Source organism: Galleria mellonella, unplaced genomic scaffold (assembly GCF_026898425.1).
Source record: "Galleria mellonella isolate WM207_F2 unplaced genomic scaffold, CSIRO_AGI_GalMel_v1 utg65, whole genome shotgun sequence".
NCBI lineage: Eukaryota > Metazoa > Arthropoda > Insecta > Lepidoptera > Pyralidae > Galleria > Galleria mellonella.
In genome coordinates, this window is record NW_026442138.1 from 1,475,093 (window position 1) to 1,490,777 (window position 15,685).

A 15,685-nucleotide genomic window follows, 5' to 3' on the forward strand; every position below is an offset into this window, starting at 1 on the left:
TAGAGACATTCAATTAGTTTTCCTATTCTCTTAGTACTAACTACTAGGAGTTCAGCACTGTGTAGCAGTTTTTTTCATCATCTTTTAAATTCCAGTGTTACCTCTTAGTATATACTAGGAGTTTATAAAAATGTTACCAACAATTTAGTTTGCTGATATAATAAATTATATTGTGAAAATAAAAAGTTTATTGAACGATGTTTTTATACAATTTAGAATGGCAAACAAGCTGACGGCCCACCTGATGGAAAGTGGTAACCGTCGCATATAGACATGAGCAGTACCATGGACATAACAGAGTATACTGTTTCGCCCATGATACCCCCCATGCGTTGCCATTCCTGAGGACTCAGGTGTTATTCCTCTGTACCCTGTAAATTCACGCCATATCCCACCCTTCAAACCGAAACACAGCCATGCAAACACAACTGTTTTACGTTTTATACTTTATAATATTCTAGTCTTAGTAAAAGACATTGGAATTTGGTTTCATTATAATGTCCTAGTACTTAGTAGTTATTATACTCATTTTTCTAGAAGCAATTTATAAACTAAATAAATTGTTAATTTCCAGAAGTTAGGTGTCGATGGTTTTTAATGTGGATGCGACCATGCAAAAATGAAACAAGAAATTTTTTTTTTTTAGGTTTTAATATTTTTTACACAATTCGTAGCATTCATAATGCCGACACAGTTTCGCCAGTTTCTCCACTCGTTCCGTCAGCGCGAGGGTGTTGCTATCGTTTATATTATATAAACCAGTTCACTATTTATGTATATTTCATATTTATAATAATATGTACCTCGCCAAAATTATACAATACAAATATATAATTAACTTTTCTCCTCGTACCATTCCATAATAATTGAAATATTCCGCTGACAGACGTACAATGTTCATTTTTAGTAGCTATATTTACAATAACTTGATGACTTTCAAATCATTATATATAATGTACATATACATATATAATAAAGAGAAAAATCAAAATAAACTTCTTCAATTAATACATTAATACCTAACAACTACTATTTAAGATTTTTCTCTTAATAAAAATATATTACACGCAATGCAAATAACAATAATAAAAAGGGAAATTATCAACAAAGTCTGGTGTTGCATGTGAAAGAAAATGTCTATGCCTATGTTGTTTATGTTTTTTTTTCCAAACGATTCCAATTTTTAATACTGAGACTGCACTGGAAATGAAACGGCAATATACAAAGGTAAAACGATGAAATATATAAGTATTTCATGATAAGTATATTTACAAAAGATAACAAACCTTTTCTAAATGATACACCGAGCCGTGACACGATTGGTTTGCGCGAGACGCGCGAGATGGAGCCACCAGCGCTGGCGCTTACAAACTCAAATATTCAACCACTAACACAAAACAAACGTGTCACGCCTGGTTCACAAGACAATATGGTGGTTTAATTACCCTAGAATAAAGCTTGTTTCCGGATAACTTATTCCACTATCAAAGTTATACCGTAGCTAAGACCATTTTGACATTTTTATAGCTCCCGTTCGTATACATGGCATAAGGCTGTAATGCGACGCATTACCTTAACGTATTCTCATGTTTATTTAGTAATATCGTTAATTTAGTTCCGTGGCTTAATCTAAAACGATACACGTGATACTTTTACAATGTACTGCATGCTAAAATGGTAGATATAGTCTGTGACCACGGAACGTACAATTGAACGGTTTGTAATAATCTAGGAGAAGCTCACGATTCTTATCAGTCACAAAAATCACACGACTCTTGTTTCACTATAAACATATAAGCGGCAAGGCTGGATAATTAGGAAAAAAAAAAAACATATAGTCCTAACCAACAATGTTGCATAAACACTTCAGTTTCTAATTGTCCAGCCCTACGCGAAAGAACAATAAAAATTCATGGTCTCCTGGTAACGTAGAAGGCAATCGATGTCAGGTATTCCCAAGACAAAAATATACCTAAAAATCTCTTTTCATTTTAACATTGTAAAATATCATTTTTGTTATCGTATACATCGGTTACAAATTGTGCTACATTATTGAACACCAAGGCAAGGTGAAACAATGATATCCGATTCACAATATCATTACATATAGTAATTAATAAATATATATATATATAATTCAAGATATGTACTTCACCTGTAACGCAAAACACGAAACTGCTTCTCGGACAATTAAAATTAAGATATAAGAAATTGACGTTCATATAGAAAAGTACAGTTTGAGCTTGACAATAATGATTATTGAATAAATTAATTGGTAGGTAACAGACGCAACACATTCGATATGAAAGTACTTCGCGGGGTTAGGTTAAGGCGAGGGGCGGCGCGCGACCGGCGAGCGGCGAGCGACTCGCGAGCGATTCGCGAGCGACTCACGAACGGCTCGCGGGCGACAGAGTAGCGACGAACTCGACCAGCGAGTTCCTCATGCGGACTAGCCGCTCTCCGGCCCCGCGGCGTCCCCCGTACAACGAAAGTTGTTAAAAAACCATATCAAAATAAACCAGTTACATACACAACTCCTTTACAAAAAGTCCCATTTCTATTACCATCTGTCCACAGCGACCCAAGTACTTCCAGTGATAGTTACAACTTACAACTATTCAATTATTTATTTATATTTAATAATAACAATACACAATTAGCTATAAATATTTATACGTTAACTATCAAACCACTTTTATTGTTACATTCATCAACTTTGCTCTTATTGTTCCGAGTGATAAAACCGTTTATTTATTTATTTATAATAGGTGATTGCACCAGTTATATTACATCGTCCATAGAGTCGCGTAAATTTACATTTTAATTTAAACATTAAAGTTGACTTTAAATCTTAATTTAGGAGATCGTATACTGTTTCAAATATTACAAAAGGTATCGCTTTATGTACAGTGTAGCATCGTTCTCCTGTAGTGTGGTGTCGCGAGTGTGGCGCGGGAGTGGCGCATGGGTCGCGCGTGTGCAGCGCGTGGGCGTGCGTGGGCCCGCGTGGTCGCGCGTCCGTGTCGCGTGCCGGTGTCGTGTATCACAGAGGCGCGGTGGCCGGCCTCGCTCCGGAGCCGAGCGTCGCGCGAGTGCCGCCCTCGGCTCGCTGCGCCGGACTCTCTCCGTTATCAATATCTGCAATTTTACATTATTAATTGACAAACTGTTTGTAGTAATTTATTTTACTTTAGCTTTTATAAATGTCACACGAATAAAAATTATGATTATTTTTCTGTTTAATTTATTTCGGATTTGCAGTTAGAATTGAGAAATGTTTAACGAGGGACGCTGCTGCCCATCCCTCGAGTATTAAGTTCCCATAAGTGAACTTAGTTCAGTAAAACATTTTGATTTTTTTTTTGATGGGTGAAAATGATATGGTAACCCCGCCTGCGCTAACGGGATACGCTGGCGGAGCACCAGTGAAGGGTGATAGATGAGAATGAAAACAGGCCAGTTAGCCCATCATGATGAATTCATCAGGAATTAACCATGATAGTTTCCAGGGAGAACTGCGAGGAGGTCGACCTGGTTGGGTATATTACTAGCAATGGGATTCTAAGTCTCCATTACTAACAATCCCTTTCTCCCAATCATTGTAGTTAGCGATGAGATGGGCCAACTGACGTAGTTCCCTCTTCATCTATCATCATTACCTGTTACCCTACTAGCGTATACCTCTAGCACAAGAAGGGTAACCTACCATTTTCATAAAAATACCCTTACCATATTAGATAGATAGATATTCTTTATTGTTTCCTCCAAAAGATTACAATAGTAAACTTATTATAAATATAAATAATTACAAGAAATAATCACAATGAGAAAACAATGGACGGCCTTATCGCTAAGAGCGATCTCTTGCAGGCAACCTTTGGATGGAGAGGAGTAATTATAAACAATCTGGTGGGAGGCACGATGAAAAATTATATATAGCAAAATCCAACTTACATGTACAAACGTGCAGGCTGCATTAGAGGTGGTGGCCGTAGTACTCGGCCGGGTAGTGCGCGTACCCTTGGTGGAAGGCGGGGTCCGTGGGGGGCCTGTGCATCATTTGCTGTCCATCCATCATGTAGCCCATGGTCGCCTCCGGACTGTACGCGCCGCTGGGCCCCGCGTGCGGGAACACTGCCGGGTAGAACACTGTACGGTTAATTAAGCTGGCTGTAATATGAGTTACTTATGGTATTCAACCAGTTTCAACTGACTTTTTCTCATGTAACACTAGCAAAATCTCGCGGCTTTGCCTGCGTGTTCCAGTATTTCAAGTGTTTAATGTGTAATCCGTTCAGGAGTTATTGCATTAAAGAATATAATAGATATCCAATGATATATCCATTCATCATCATCATCATATATATATATATATATATATATATATATATATATATATATATATATATATATATATATATATATATATATATATATATATATATATATATTTTATACAACTTAGAATGGCAAACAAGCTGACGGTCCACCTGATGGAAAGTGGTAACCATCGCCTATAGACATGAGCAGTACCATGGACATAACAGAGTATACTGTTTCGCCCATGATACCCCCCATGCGTTGCCATTCCTAAGGACTCAGATGTTATTCCTCTGTACCCAGTAAATTCACGCCATATCCCACCCTTCAAACCGAAACACAGCCATGCAAACACAACTGCTTCACGGTTGAAACACGAGTGGGACAGAGGTACCCAGGCAATCTTATTTACACTTACACTAAACAAACTTGTTACTTAAATAATATCATTAATTAGTTACAATCGCTCTTGAAGAAAACAATATAAATTATATATGTTACATATGACAAAACAACATAATAATGAACATTACACAATCATACCGGAGGGAGACTTTGTACAAAAGTCGATTGCTTGGGTACCTCTGTCCCATTCGTGTTTCAACCGTGAAGCAGTTGTGTTTGCATGGCTGTGTTTCGGTTTGAAGGGTGGGATATGGCGTGAATTTACAAGGTACAGAGAAATAACACCTGAGTCCTCAGGAATGGCAACGCATGGGGGGTATCACGGGCGAAACAGTATACTCTGTGATGTTCAACTACATGGGACAGATAAAAGAAAAACTAGATGCCATGTCGTATAGGGAGGTCAAGGATATGGCCTGGGATAGAGCTGGCTGGAAGAAGATGCATGAATTAGTTGCACCGACAAGAGGAAACTTTTAAATAAAAAAAAAATAAAAAAAAAAAAACATTTAAATGTCTATCTTATAGTTAAAAGTTCCGTAAGCACACATTATATTTTAATATAACAATTACCGGTTACTCTATGTTCACTGTTTCAGACACTTATCCGTTAACTCTGTCTCTGCCTACCCTTTTTTAGAAATACGAATACATATAGAAAACTGGGCACAAGGCAAAAAACTTTTTAACTGCGCCCCTCATTGTCAACCCGCCGTACAAGATAGGAATTCGCTCAATTTTACCACAAAACTGTTATGGTTTCCGATTGCAATATTTCCAGGGGATTATCAATCGTAAAGTAATGGTGTTCGTCCATTATAGACGCCGATTTCCGGCATCCTTGGGGTCTTTATGGTGGTACGCGTCATTGGCTCACGAGAGTTGGGAACAAACATGGGATCAATCTGTAATGTCTTACCGCCAAAATTATTCCCATACTATATATAAATAGGTAGGTATTATATGTATTTATAGTGTATGTATTTATGTAATATTTTATTATATATTTTAATATTTTATTTAACTGTATATTTGTTTATGTATTCTAAATATTAATAGTTGTAGCACTTCAGCTGCCCGCTAACGAAATGTTTTCTCACTGTACTGGGTTGACTGGAAGAGATCTCTATCAGAGATAAGTCCACACTTGCTCACAACATTTATAAATAGATTATTTTATATGTAACTTACAAGTGCAATAAAATATATATATATATATATTTATATTGATAATTTCATAAATTATTTTCCATAAAACAAGGGTATTTTAGTTTTATGGTTGCATCATCATCACATCAGCCATTATCTGCCCATTATTGAATATAGGGGTCAGTCTATGGGGGATGCCCATAGACTGCCGCGAGGAACGGTTCTGGGCCACCTGCATCTACTTATTTATTTATTTACTGACTGCCTACAATGTATTTGAGGTTGTCACTCAATCCTATACTGCGTTTGCCTATACGGGGTCGCCACTCAAGAACCTTTTTTTCCTCATCAGTTATCGGTCCTTCAAGCTTCTGATATAAATGTATGTATATCACCAATTATTTGAATCAATTAAATATTTATGTATATTTAATAAATATTTAGTATTCAAGTTGATCCTTATCAAGATCAAGTGAAAAACCTCTGAGATGTTGCATAGTATTCTTAAAGCGTGTGGCTCCGGCATAGAATGAGTCCGTGGGAATTGTAAGAGACGAATAAGGGGACTTAATGGTCAAGGAATGTTTGATGGAAGCAATGGAGTTTGACAGCCCCATTGCTAGCAATATGCCCTAATAGGTCGACCTCCATGTGGTTTCCCCTGGAAACCATCGTGAACAATTCTTGTTGAATTCGTCACGATGGGCTACTGATCTACTTCATCCTCACCTATCATGCTTCACTGATGCCCTGCCGGTGTATACAGATAGCGCGGGTGGGGCCACCATTTCATTATCACTCATTAAAAAAAAAATAAAAAAATATTGGATTGTGCCACAAAAAACTGGCTTCGATTGTGGCAAAAGCTGTTATTTTTATATTAAAAACTAAATTAATGAACCGAGTTTGATATAATTTCTATGAGACAAATATGTAGGTTCAGTGTGGTCCCGGCATAGAATGGACCACCTTTTCCATCTCCGTGGATATCGTAAGAGACACGATTAAGGGAACTAAATGGTCGAAGGATGAGCAGCAGCGTTCCTCTTAAAACATCACCAAAATCTAACTGCTGTTGCCAACTCGCCTGCCAAGCGTGGCAACTACTGGCTAAACACCCCTTACGGGAGAGGCCTATGTTTAGCAGTGGTTAGTTAACATTTGATATTTTTTTTATACAACTTAGAATGCCAAACAAGCTGACGGCCCACCTGATGGAAAGTGGTAACCGTCGCCTACAGACATAAGCAGTACCATGGACATAACAGAGTATACTGTTTCACCCATAATAGCCCCCATGCGTTGCCATTCCTGAGGACTCAGATGTTATTCCTCTGTACCCTGTAAATTCACGATATATCCCACCCTTCAAACCGAAACACAGCCATGCAAACACAACTGCTTCACGGTAGAAACACGAATGGGACAGAGGTACCCAAGCAATCGACTTTTGTAGAAAGTCTCCCTCTGATATAATAATAATAAATTATTTTAATTAATCTATATAATTTTTAATTTCGTTTTATACTTTTTTTGTTTTAAATGCCTCACTATTTATACGACCATTTATTTGGGTATTCAAATTTAGGCTAGCCTACTGCTGGTACAGCAAAATCTGTTATGGTTTAATAGCGTCCCATGTATTTTGCAAACTATAGCGAAAATACAAAGATCCCGTTGCAATTTTGTGTCCATTGAAGCGTGGCTCCTGCTACTAGGACAACAGGAAGCAATAACCGAGCCCCCGGAGACGCCGCACACAGCCCCCGTCTACTAGGAAACTATGATTTAGTACGCGGTAATCTTCAGGTCGCGGCCTTGACGTTATTGTTATAGCGTTCAATGGAAATATCACCAACAAAACAACAATCCGTCAAACATATAGGTAAAACATTAAACAAGCCATATACAATAGCGACTAGCCAAACGGCGGATGTAAACGTAGCCAAGTTTGCCAACAACGGAAAATGGAAAAACCGGAGGGTGGATAGGATAGATGGAAAATTGTTTTGGCAATGGACTAAAGAAAATGGCCACCGCATTTCCTGTGGTCAAGCCAAAAGGCGCTTTTCCAATCACTATATTATTTGCAGTGCGGTCGCCTCGCGTTTATGTATTCCTGGTGCGTGCGTGGTCGTTTCCCTGTGCGCCGCATTTGGCACGTTCCGCTTTTGCCACGAGAATCGTACGAAATGAACGACTCAATCCGTCCCTTTGTTTCATTAATCGTCGCATGCCAATAATTCTCGTTTTTGCCATATTCCCTTGTACCGGCCGTAATAGCGTCATGGTTTATTAATTTGTCGGCGAGATACGTGTGTGCGTATCGTCAGACATAACCCTGTCAGTGCTTCGATTGCTAGTGGCCATATATACGGATAGCCGGTGTTCCAGCTCGGAACGACGGCGCTGGCTAATGAATTTATTATAAGGGCATAAATTGCTCTGTGATGCGACGCCATTACCGTGCCGGCCTGTAAATTACAATTCGTTCGAGCGCGGCCATCGTATGCTATTTCCGACCAATCGTTTATTGGGCTTTTCGCGAGGATTAAATCGTGTTGAACTCGTCAGTCGCGGAGCACGGGCGCCCGTTACGTTCGGTTTATTAAAATCGTGCACATAGAATTGAAATACAGCTTTCTCCCGGTCCACGAAATTACAGACAGACAAAAACGGAAAAGATCTCTCTCTAATCCTGAATAGGCGAGGCCCTCGAATACATCCACACATCTAGATAAAGGTACCGAGCGAGCATACATCGGCGATAGTCGGCGGAGGGGCGAGTGATGGATCGCTCGGGACGGGTCAACGAATTCGGACATTATTCTTTTTTACCCTTCTTGCGTTCCCGGCGTTCGCAAGAGTAAGCCCTTTTTCTGCGATGTCCTTTTTTTCCAGGGTGGAATTTTGTTAGCCGCGCGGGCCCCGGGAACGTTTTATGGACTGTGTGCTACAATTACAAAGTAAAAATAGAATTGCTCGTTTGTAATTCTATACCATATTGTCGACGGGCGGACAAAAGTTTTTTCCCCGTCAGAAATTCTCGATGTTTTTGTTCCATTTTTCTCGTTTTATGTTCAGTGACATGATTCGAGTTGTTTTTATTAAAAAAACATGACTTTTCGGCAGTCATTTTCTTTAACTATCATAACCTTGTTTTGTCAAGTTCGAATTCAAATCATCTTTCTTCAAATAGAATTGTTTACAAGCACTTTTAAATCGTCATTTTTTAAAATCTACTGCAGCCTTCAGGAAGTTGTTATCTGTTGAGAAGAGTCCGCGAGAAACTCAACAGTTACTCTTTTAAATTTTTTCTTTTTTTTTTTTCTCTTTCTCTTCTGTTTCTCTCCACGCAACTATCTTTTACTTTGAATTGTCAATACTTTATTGGGGGGGACCTGGTGTCTAAGATACAAGTTACGACTTAGTTTAGGCTCCAGATCTCCCACAAATTACGATACTTTTATTTTGTATAGAGTAAATAATCTATACATGGTAATTTGTGGAGATGAATAAACTAATTTTATTATTTATTATTATTAAATCTCTGTTAACATAATGTGTATTTATTTTAACTTGTCTAAAATAACACGGTCATTAAAAAACCTGTGCATGATCGACTAACACCATGCACGTTTGTCATTCAAACAATCGTTTAATATGGCTTCGTTCCTTAAGTGTATTTGTAACAGTTTTAAATTTATCAAAAGATCATGAATATTCTTCGGTATCTTATTATAACATTAAATGTCCATTTGCATTCATATCTAGCGTTAAGATTATTGAGATCGCTGTTATTAATCGATCATTCCTATTATATAGGTAACCTGTAATTCTTTTCTCCTACATTCTTCACGACTCTGGAACGCGCTTTTTTTTTATACAACTTAGAATGGCAAACAAGCTGACAGCCCACCTGATGGAAAGTACTAACCGTCGCCTATAGATATGAGCAGTACCATGTATATAACAGAGTATACTGTTTCGCCTATGATACCCCCCATGCGTTGCCATTCCTGAGGAGTCAGATGTTATTCCTCTGTACCCAGTAAATCCACGCCATATCTCACCCTTCAAACCGAAACACAGCCATGCAAACACAACTGCTTCACGGTTGCAACACGAATGGGACAGAGGTACCCAAGCAATCGACTTTTGTACAAAGTCTCCTTCTGGTAGACGCGCTTCCTGACACCATTAACAGACTACCGACTAAACCGTCTTTAAAAAAAAACGTTCATGCTCACTTGTTTACTTTATCCGAGCAGTAAGCTCTTTATATTATATTATTCTTAATTTCGTATATAATATAGTATATGTTATATATGTGTAAATATATTTGTTATTTATATATATTTATTCGTTTATATATGTAATTTTAGTATGTATGTATATCAATAATTAGTAGTACCGCATTTGAGTATTCTGCCACTTCCCTATGGTTGACTGGGAGAGAATGCTTTTAGCATTAAGTCCGTCATGTATACATATATGTACTAATGAATAAAAAAAAACCTGTATGAGTTTGGTGTGAGTGTTTTGGCATTCAAACCGCTTCAGATATTTTTCTTTACCCATTTTGAGACACAGCTGAGCGTTACTAGATAAATAGTACCAGGGTCGTATAACTCGTCGATGGTCAGTGCTAAAAGCTTTCAAAAGGCGGGCAGTCCTCGAGGGAACGTATCGGCCGGACAGTTACTCAGGTGCATGCGAGCGCTTGCATACTGTATGAAGGCAGGCCGGACTTGCGGTCGGCAAACTCAATTTTCGACTTCAAAGTCGTTCAGGACGTGCGGCTTCGAATTTCAAACGGTCACACGTGAGTGTAATGTCTATTGATAGTCGAAAAGGAATTATTGGCCGTGCGAATAGAACAAAGAGGTCGCTGCAGTCTTTCGAGACTATAAATTCGGTGCGGTTCATTGAAATGGTAGCTATCTAATGAATGTTTTATGTTATTGAGGGGAAGACGCACATATACACATACTTTTTTTAAATCGTTTACAATGTATAGATAAGTTTTGTTAAGGAAAGTTTTTTTATACTACTTAGAATGGCGAACAAGCTGACGGCCCATCTGATGGAAAGTGGTAACCGTCGTCTATAGACATGAGCAGTACCATGGACATAACAGAGTATACTGTTTCGCCCATGATACAGAAGACTCGGGTGTTATTTCTCTGTACCCTGTGAATTCACTGCCATATCCCAACCTTCAAACCGAAACACAGCCATGCAAAACACAACTGCTTCTCGGTAGAAACACGAATGGGACAGAGGTGTCCAAGCAAACGACTTTTGTATAAAGTCTCCCTCTGGTAAAAGTGCCTGATTTAAATGGTAATTATTTTAACAGACGTGGAAACGAAAGTAGAAATATGAGAGCTAGGCTGGGCCCGGGTTCTAGGTTCCATTAAAGAAGTTTGTACGTCATAAAAAGGTACGCGTGAGACCCAAAAAAAAAATGGGGGCGTTGTGTAGAAGCTTGGGGGGTGATTTGTTGATCTTGAAGTAATAGTGGTTTTTAAGTAGGTGAAAAAATGGGGGCGTTAAAAAATAATGTACTCTTAAAGTTTGGGAACCTTTCATTTAGATGTATATAAGTTTAGATGTACAAGAAAAATGTTACCTGCTCTATTTGACTGGTCTATCATTGGCTGCACTATCCTACGTCTCGCGTTGATAAACCTGAAACAAAGAGACAGTTTGCTTTAGGAAAATGTTCATCACAATAAGTACAGTAACATTGTTGAAATGTTAATTTTAAACTTTCGCATCGGTGACACTTCTACCATGAAATGTTTTCTGAAATTTCCGGGCTGAATCACAAATTTGATGTTAAAATTAAATAATACATACCGTTTAAAAATATCGTTTTTTTGGACTTTTATAGTAGGATTTATGACGAATAAAATGTTAAATTCCATGTATTGGGCCAATTTCGATTCATATCGAAATTTTGGACTGAATTTCGTGTTTTCGTAAACACGAAATTGAGTTCAAAACTTCGGAATTTCATTTCATGGTAGACCCTCAGGTAAGTAGATACTATTTACCTGAAATTGCGTTGCATAAAGCCCCTACATTTGAATTATAGCTCTTTATATAAAATATAATAATAATCTATACTTAAAATATCGTTAAATTGATAGTAACATCCTTTTTGAAGTACCCCATACTGTGGTCCCTAGGAAAAACCTCGGCAGGGAGTTCATTCTACAGCCTGAGCGTTCGCGGGAAAAACTCATCTGAAACCACGTTGTACGCGACCTAGCACGACCGACGCAGGTTCTAGCGTGTTATCTATAATTTATTTCTTCTTTAGAAGAGAATGAATTAAATTTTGATTACTAAAGAGTAATTGTACAGTAGTTGGAAACAAAAAAGTAATTAAGAATCAAAAAAATTGTAAAATTATAGAAGGTTTTTTTTGATGGGTGAAAATGGTATGGTAACCCCGCCTGCGCTAACGGGATACGCTGGCGGAGCACCAGTGAAGGGTGATAGACGAGAATGAAAACAGGCCAGTTAGCCCATCATGATGAATTCATCAGGAATTAACCATGATAGTTTCCAGGGGAAACCGCGAGAAGGTCGAGCTGGTTGCGTATATTGCTAGCAATGGGATTCTGTCTCCATCACTAACAATCCTTTTCCCCTCTATTTATAGAAGTTAGACTACTGACACTAATCACCATCCCCGGACAAATTATTAATACATCGCCAAATATGTTTATAAACGCTATAAATATAAATAAATATTATAAATATAAATAACTATAAATATAAATAAATATTATATAAATAGTATTTTATTTTCACTTAAATGATAAATGAACATAAATAATGTCGAAGCTAACTTTCCTCCTACATATAAAATTATAGTTATATAAAAATCATATACCAGGAGTACATAAATACGTGGGTGTGTGAAGTTTTTGAAACAATTACTTGAGCAATATGTTGTATGGCTGCTGAATAAGTAAACGGCCACGAGCGCGCGGCTGGCGGGCGGCAGGCGGGCGGCAGGCGGGCGGCCGAGCCGCCTGCCGCCGCTGCATTTCCAAATTAACTGTCAGTATGAATTTTGTACGATTGCGAGATATTCCTCCGATTGCTTTGTGATTCGATTAATATCAGCGCAATCTAGCTCATATATATCATGTATATTTATGTAGGTATGTACATATAGCCCTATAGTCACGGCATGGAATGGACCAGCCCTTCCTTTGTCATAAGAGGCAACTAAGGTTATTTAGTGGTCGAAGGATGGGCAGCAGTGTAAAACATCAAAACCAAATTTCGGTAGCCGATGTACCTGTTAAGCATGACCACTATGGGTAAAATTAAGCTAATGGTAAAACTGCAATAGGGCATTCCCTATTGCAGTTTTACGGGGCCATTGCCCCGTAGCTTTGACAGTCTATGGGAGAGGTCTAATGTGTACAGATAACAAATATTTTTTAGAAATTTATTGTCTGTATTGTATGTATTTTTGTTCCTTTATCACACAAAAAAAATAACTGTAACAAATTGACTGCGATTTTCACACTTTCATTCCTGAAGTGTGAAAATCACTGTGAAAACTTAACCCTTCTTTGCAGGATTTTTTTTATTGGTGAAATAAATCAAGGTGATATAATTCATGTTCAAAATTAAAGGAAAAATGTTTAAAAAAAAATTTGACAACTATGTTTTTTTTTCTGCAATGGGACATTAAGATATCCAGACACGATCAACTTAAAGTGAACTTGTTCTTTTATATAATTTTTTTTATCTAAATATGCCATCTACAATTGGTCTATTTCATTAATTTTCCTATTTCTGACATCCACCACGTGTATGAAGTAGTGGACAAAAATCAAATAAAATTTACGTATAAATTGGCCAAGCAATTATTAAACAAAGGTTTTTACTTATTACGAAATCGAGCATTTTAACAGATGTATAAAATAAATATAAATTATATAAATATAAATTATATAAATATATTTTATATAAATATAAAATTAACGGCGAAACGTAGAGGACATTCGAAATTAGCGTGCGAGAGGCGCAAAAGGGTCCACTATCCCCCGACAAGGGCCGGAGTAATTGCTTGCGCGGTACGCAGCGAGAGCGTCCGATGCGACTAATGTATTGTTAATATCTGTATTAGTTCATTAACTCTTCATCCGCCGGGGCCGGGTCCATAATGCCCCGAACGCCCCGGATGCCCCGGCTCCTTTGGGAGTGGGGTGGGGATAAAAACGAGACGAATTTTGCGACGCTCACCGGCCATTCGCTAAATCGAGCCTTGTATTAATTTTGACAGTTGTTATTGTAATATTCTGATATGGCAATTACGAAGTAAGTAAGCATTTAACCGTTATAGCCTCGCTGAGTAATTAAAATGTCATCACTGAGTTTTTATCGCGTACATCTTAATGCGTTTTTGTGAAGAAAATTTTTTTACATAATTTGTTTTTTTTTTTTTTTTTAAATAAGATAACGTAACTATTTTTGTTTGATAAGTCATAACAATAAGTTTTGAAAAATATATTAAACACCATATCGTCATAGTCGTAGAATACTGACGGATCTTTATATGTAATCTTTGTCAGATCCGTCAGTATTCTACGACTGTGACGATATATGTGCGTATAAAATCTGAGGGTTGCCCTCGATTTTCTTGGGATTCCATCATTAGACTACCACCACCTCAGGAGTGTATTCTTTGAAACAAAAAAGAATGTTTGAAATCGGTCCACAATTGACGGAGAAATCAGTAGACATACATAAAAAAAATATATACAAACGAACTTATAACCAATTCTTTTTTCGAAGTCAGTTTAAAATAAGATAGTGTCAATAGTAGTGACAATATTAAATTGCCCCATATTTATATTATATATATATATATATATATATATATATATATATATATATATATATATATATATATATATATATATATACTTTGATTTACGCAGACTAAGTCGCGAGATACAACTAGTTTTAAAATGAAAAACATTAAGAACTATTTTGGATTTTAATTAATTTTTTATAAAACATTTTATAACAGTATACATTAGTTCATTGTATTAAAAACATAACAGTAATGTGAGGGAACGTAACAAAAAAACTCTGCCTAGATAAAATTTACATATGTACAAAATGTATTATTTTATAACGAGTCTAATGGCCCCCGATAACTGGGGTCCGGGGGGCCATAAATCATAAGGATTCGTTAATAATTTCGCCAGCGGCACGAAAGGGTTGACAGTGCGAGTGTCAAATAGCGAAGCGGGTAATTCAATGCAGTCTAAAAAGTGCATAGAACGCATCCCGTATGCAGATTTGTGTAATTGAAATAAGATTAGCTTACAGTGGCGCCCTCTTTCGTACGGAACGTATGTTTTTAATTGTATTCTAGTTTTTTAAATGCTTGGAATGCTATAAAGTTGAATGTAAACTTTGTCGCAGATATGTAGATTAGATGCTATTTTTTTTTATGCAACTTTGAATGGCAAACAAGCTGACGGCCCACCTGATGGAAAGTGGTAACCGTCGCATATAGACATGAGCAGTACCATGGACATAACAGAGTATACTGTTTCGCCCATGATACCTCCCATGCGTTGCCATTCCTGAGGACTCAGGTGTTATTCCTCTGTACACATACATAACATGACATTAAATGTATTTCCAAATACTATTAATGTAATATATATGAAAGTTGGTATTGACAAAAGGATGGATGTTTGTTAATCTATCACTCAAAAACTACTAAACGGATTTGAATGAAATTTGGTACACAGGT

At 37.3% G+C, this 15,685-nt stretch overlaps 1 protein-coding gene across 1 annotated transcript in view; it reads right to left on the minus strand.

Moving 5' to 3' along the window:
- Window positions 1-642: 642 nt before the first annotated feature.
- LOC113519897 (homeobox protein homothorax) overlaps window positions 643-15,685 on the minus strand; it is a 409,098-nt gene continuing 394,055 nt past the window's right edge. The window contains exons 12-14 of the mRNA XM_052900545.1: window positions 11,513-11,571; window positions 3,958-4,152; window positions 643-3,141 (exon numbers count right to left, since the gene is read on the minus strand). Coding sequence (XP_052756505.1) covers window positions 3,980-4,152; window positions 11,513-11,571 — 232 coding nt within the window. The 3' untranslated portion in view covers window positions 643-3,141; window positions 3,958-3,979. The remainder of the gene's footprint in view (window positions 3,142-3,957; window positions 4,153-11,512; window positions 11,572-15,685) is intronic.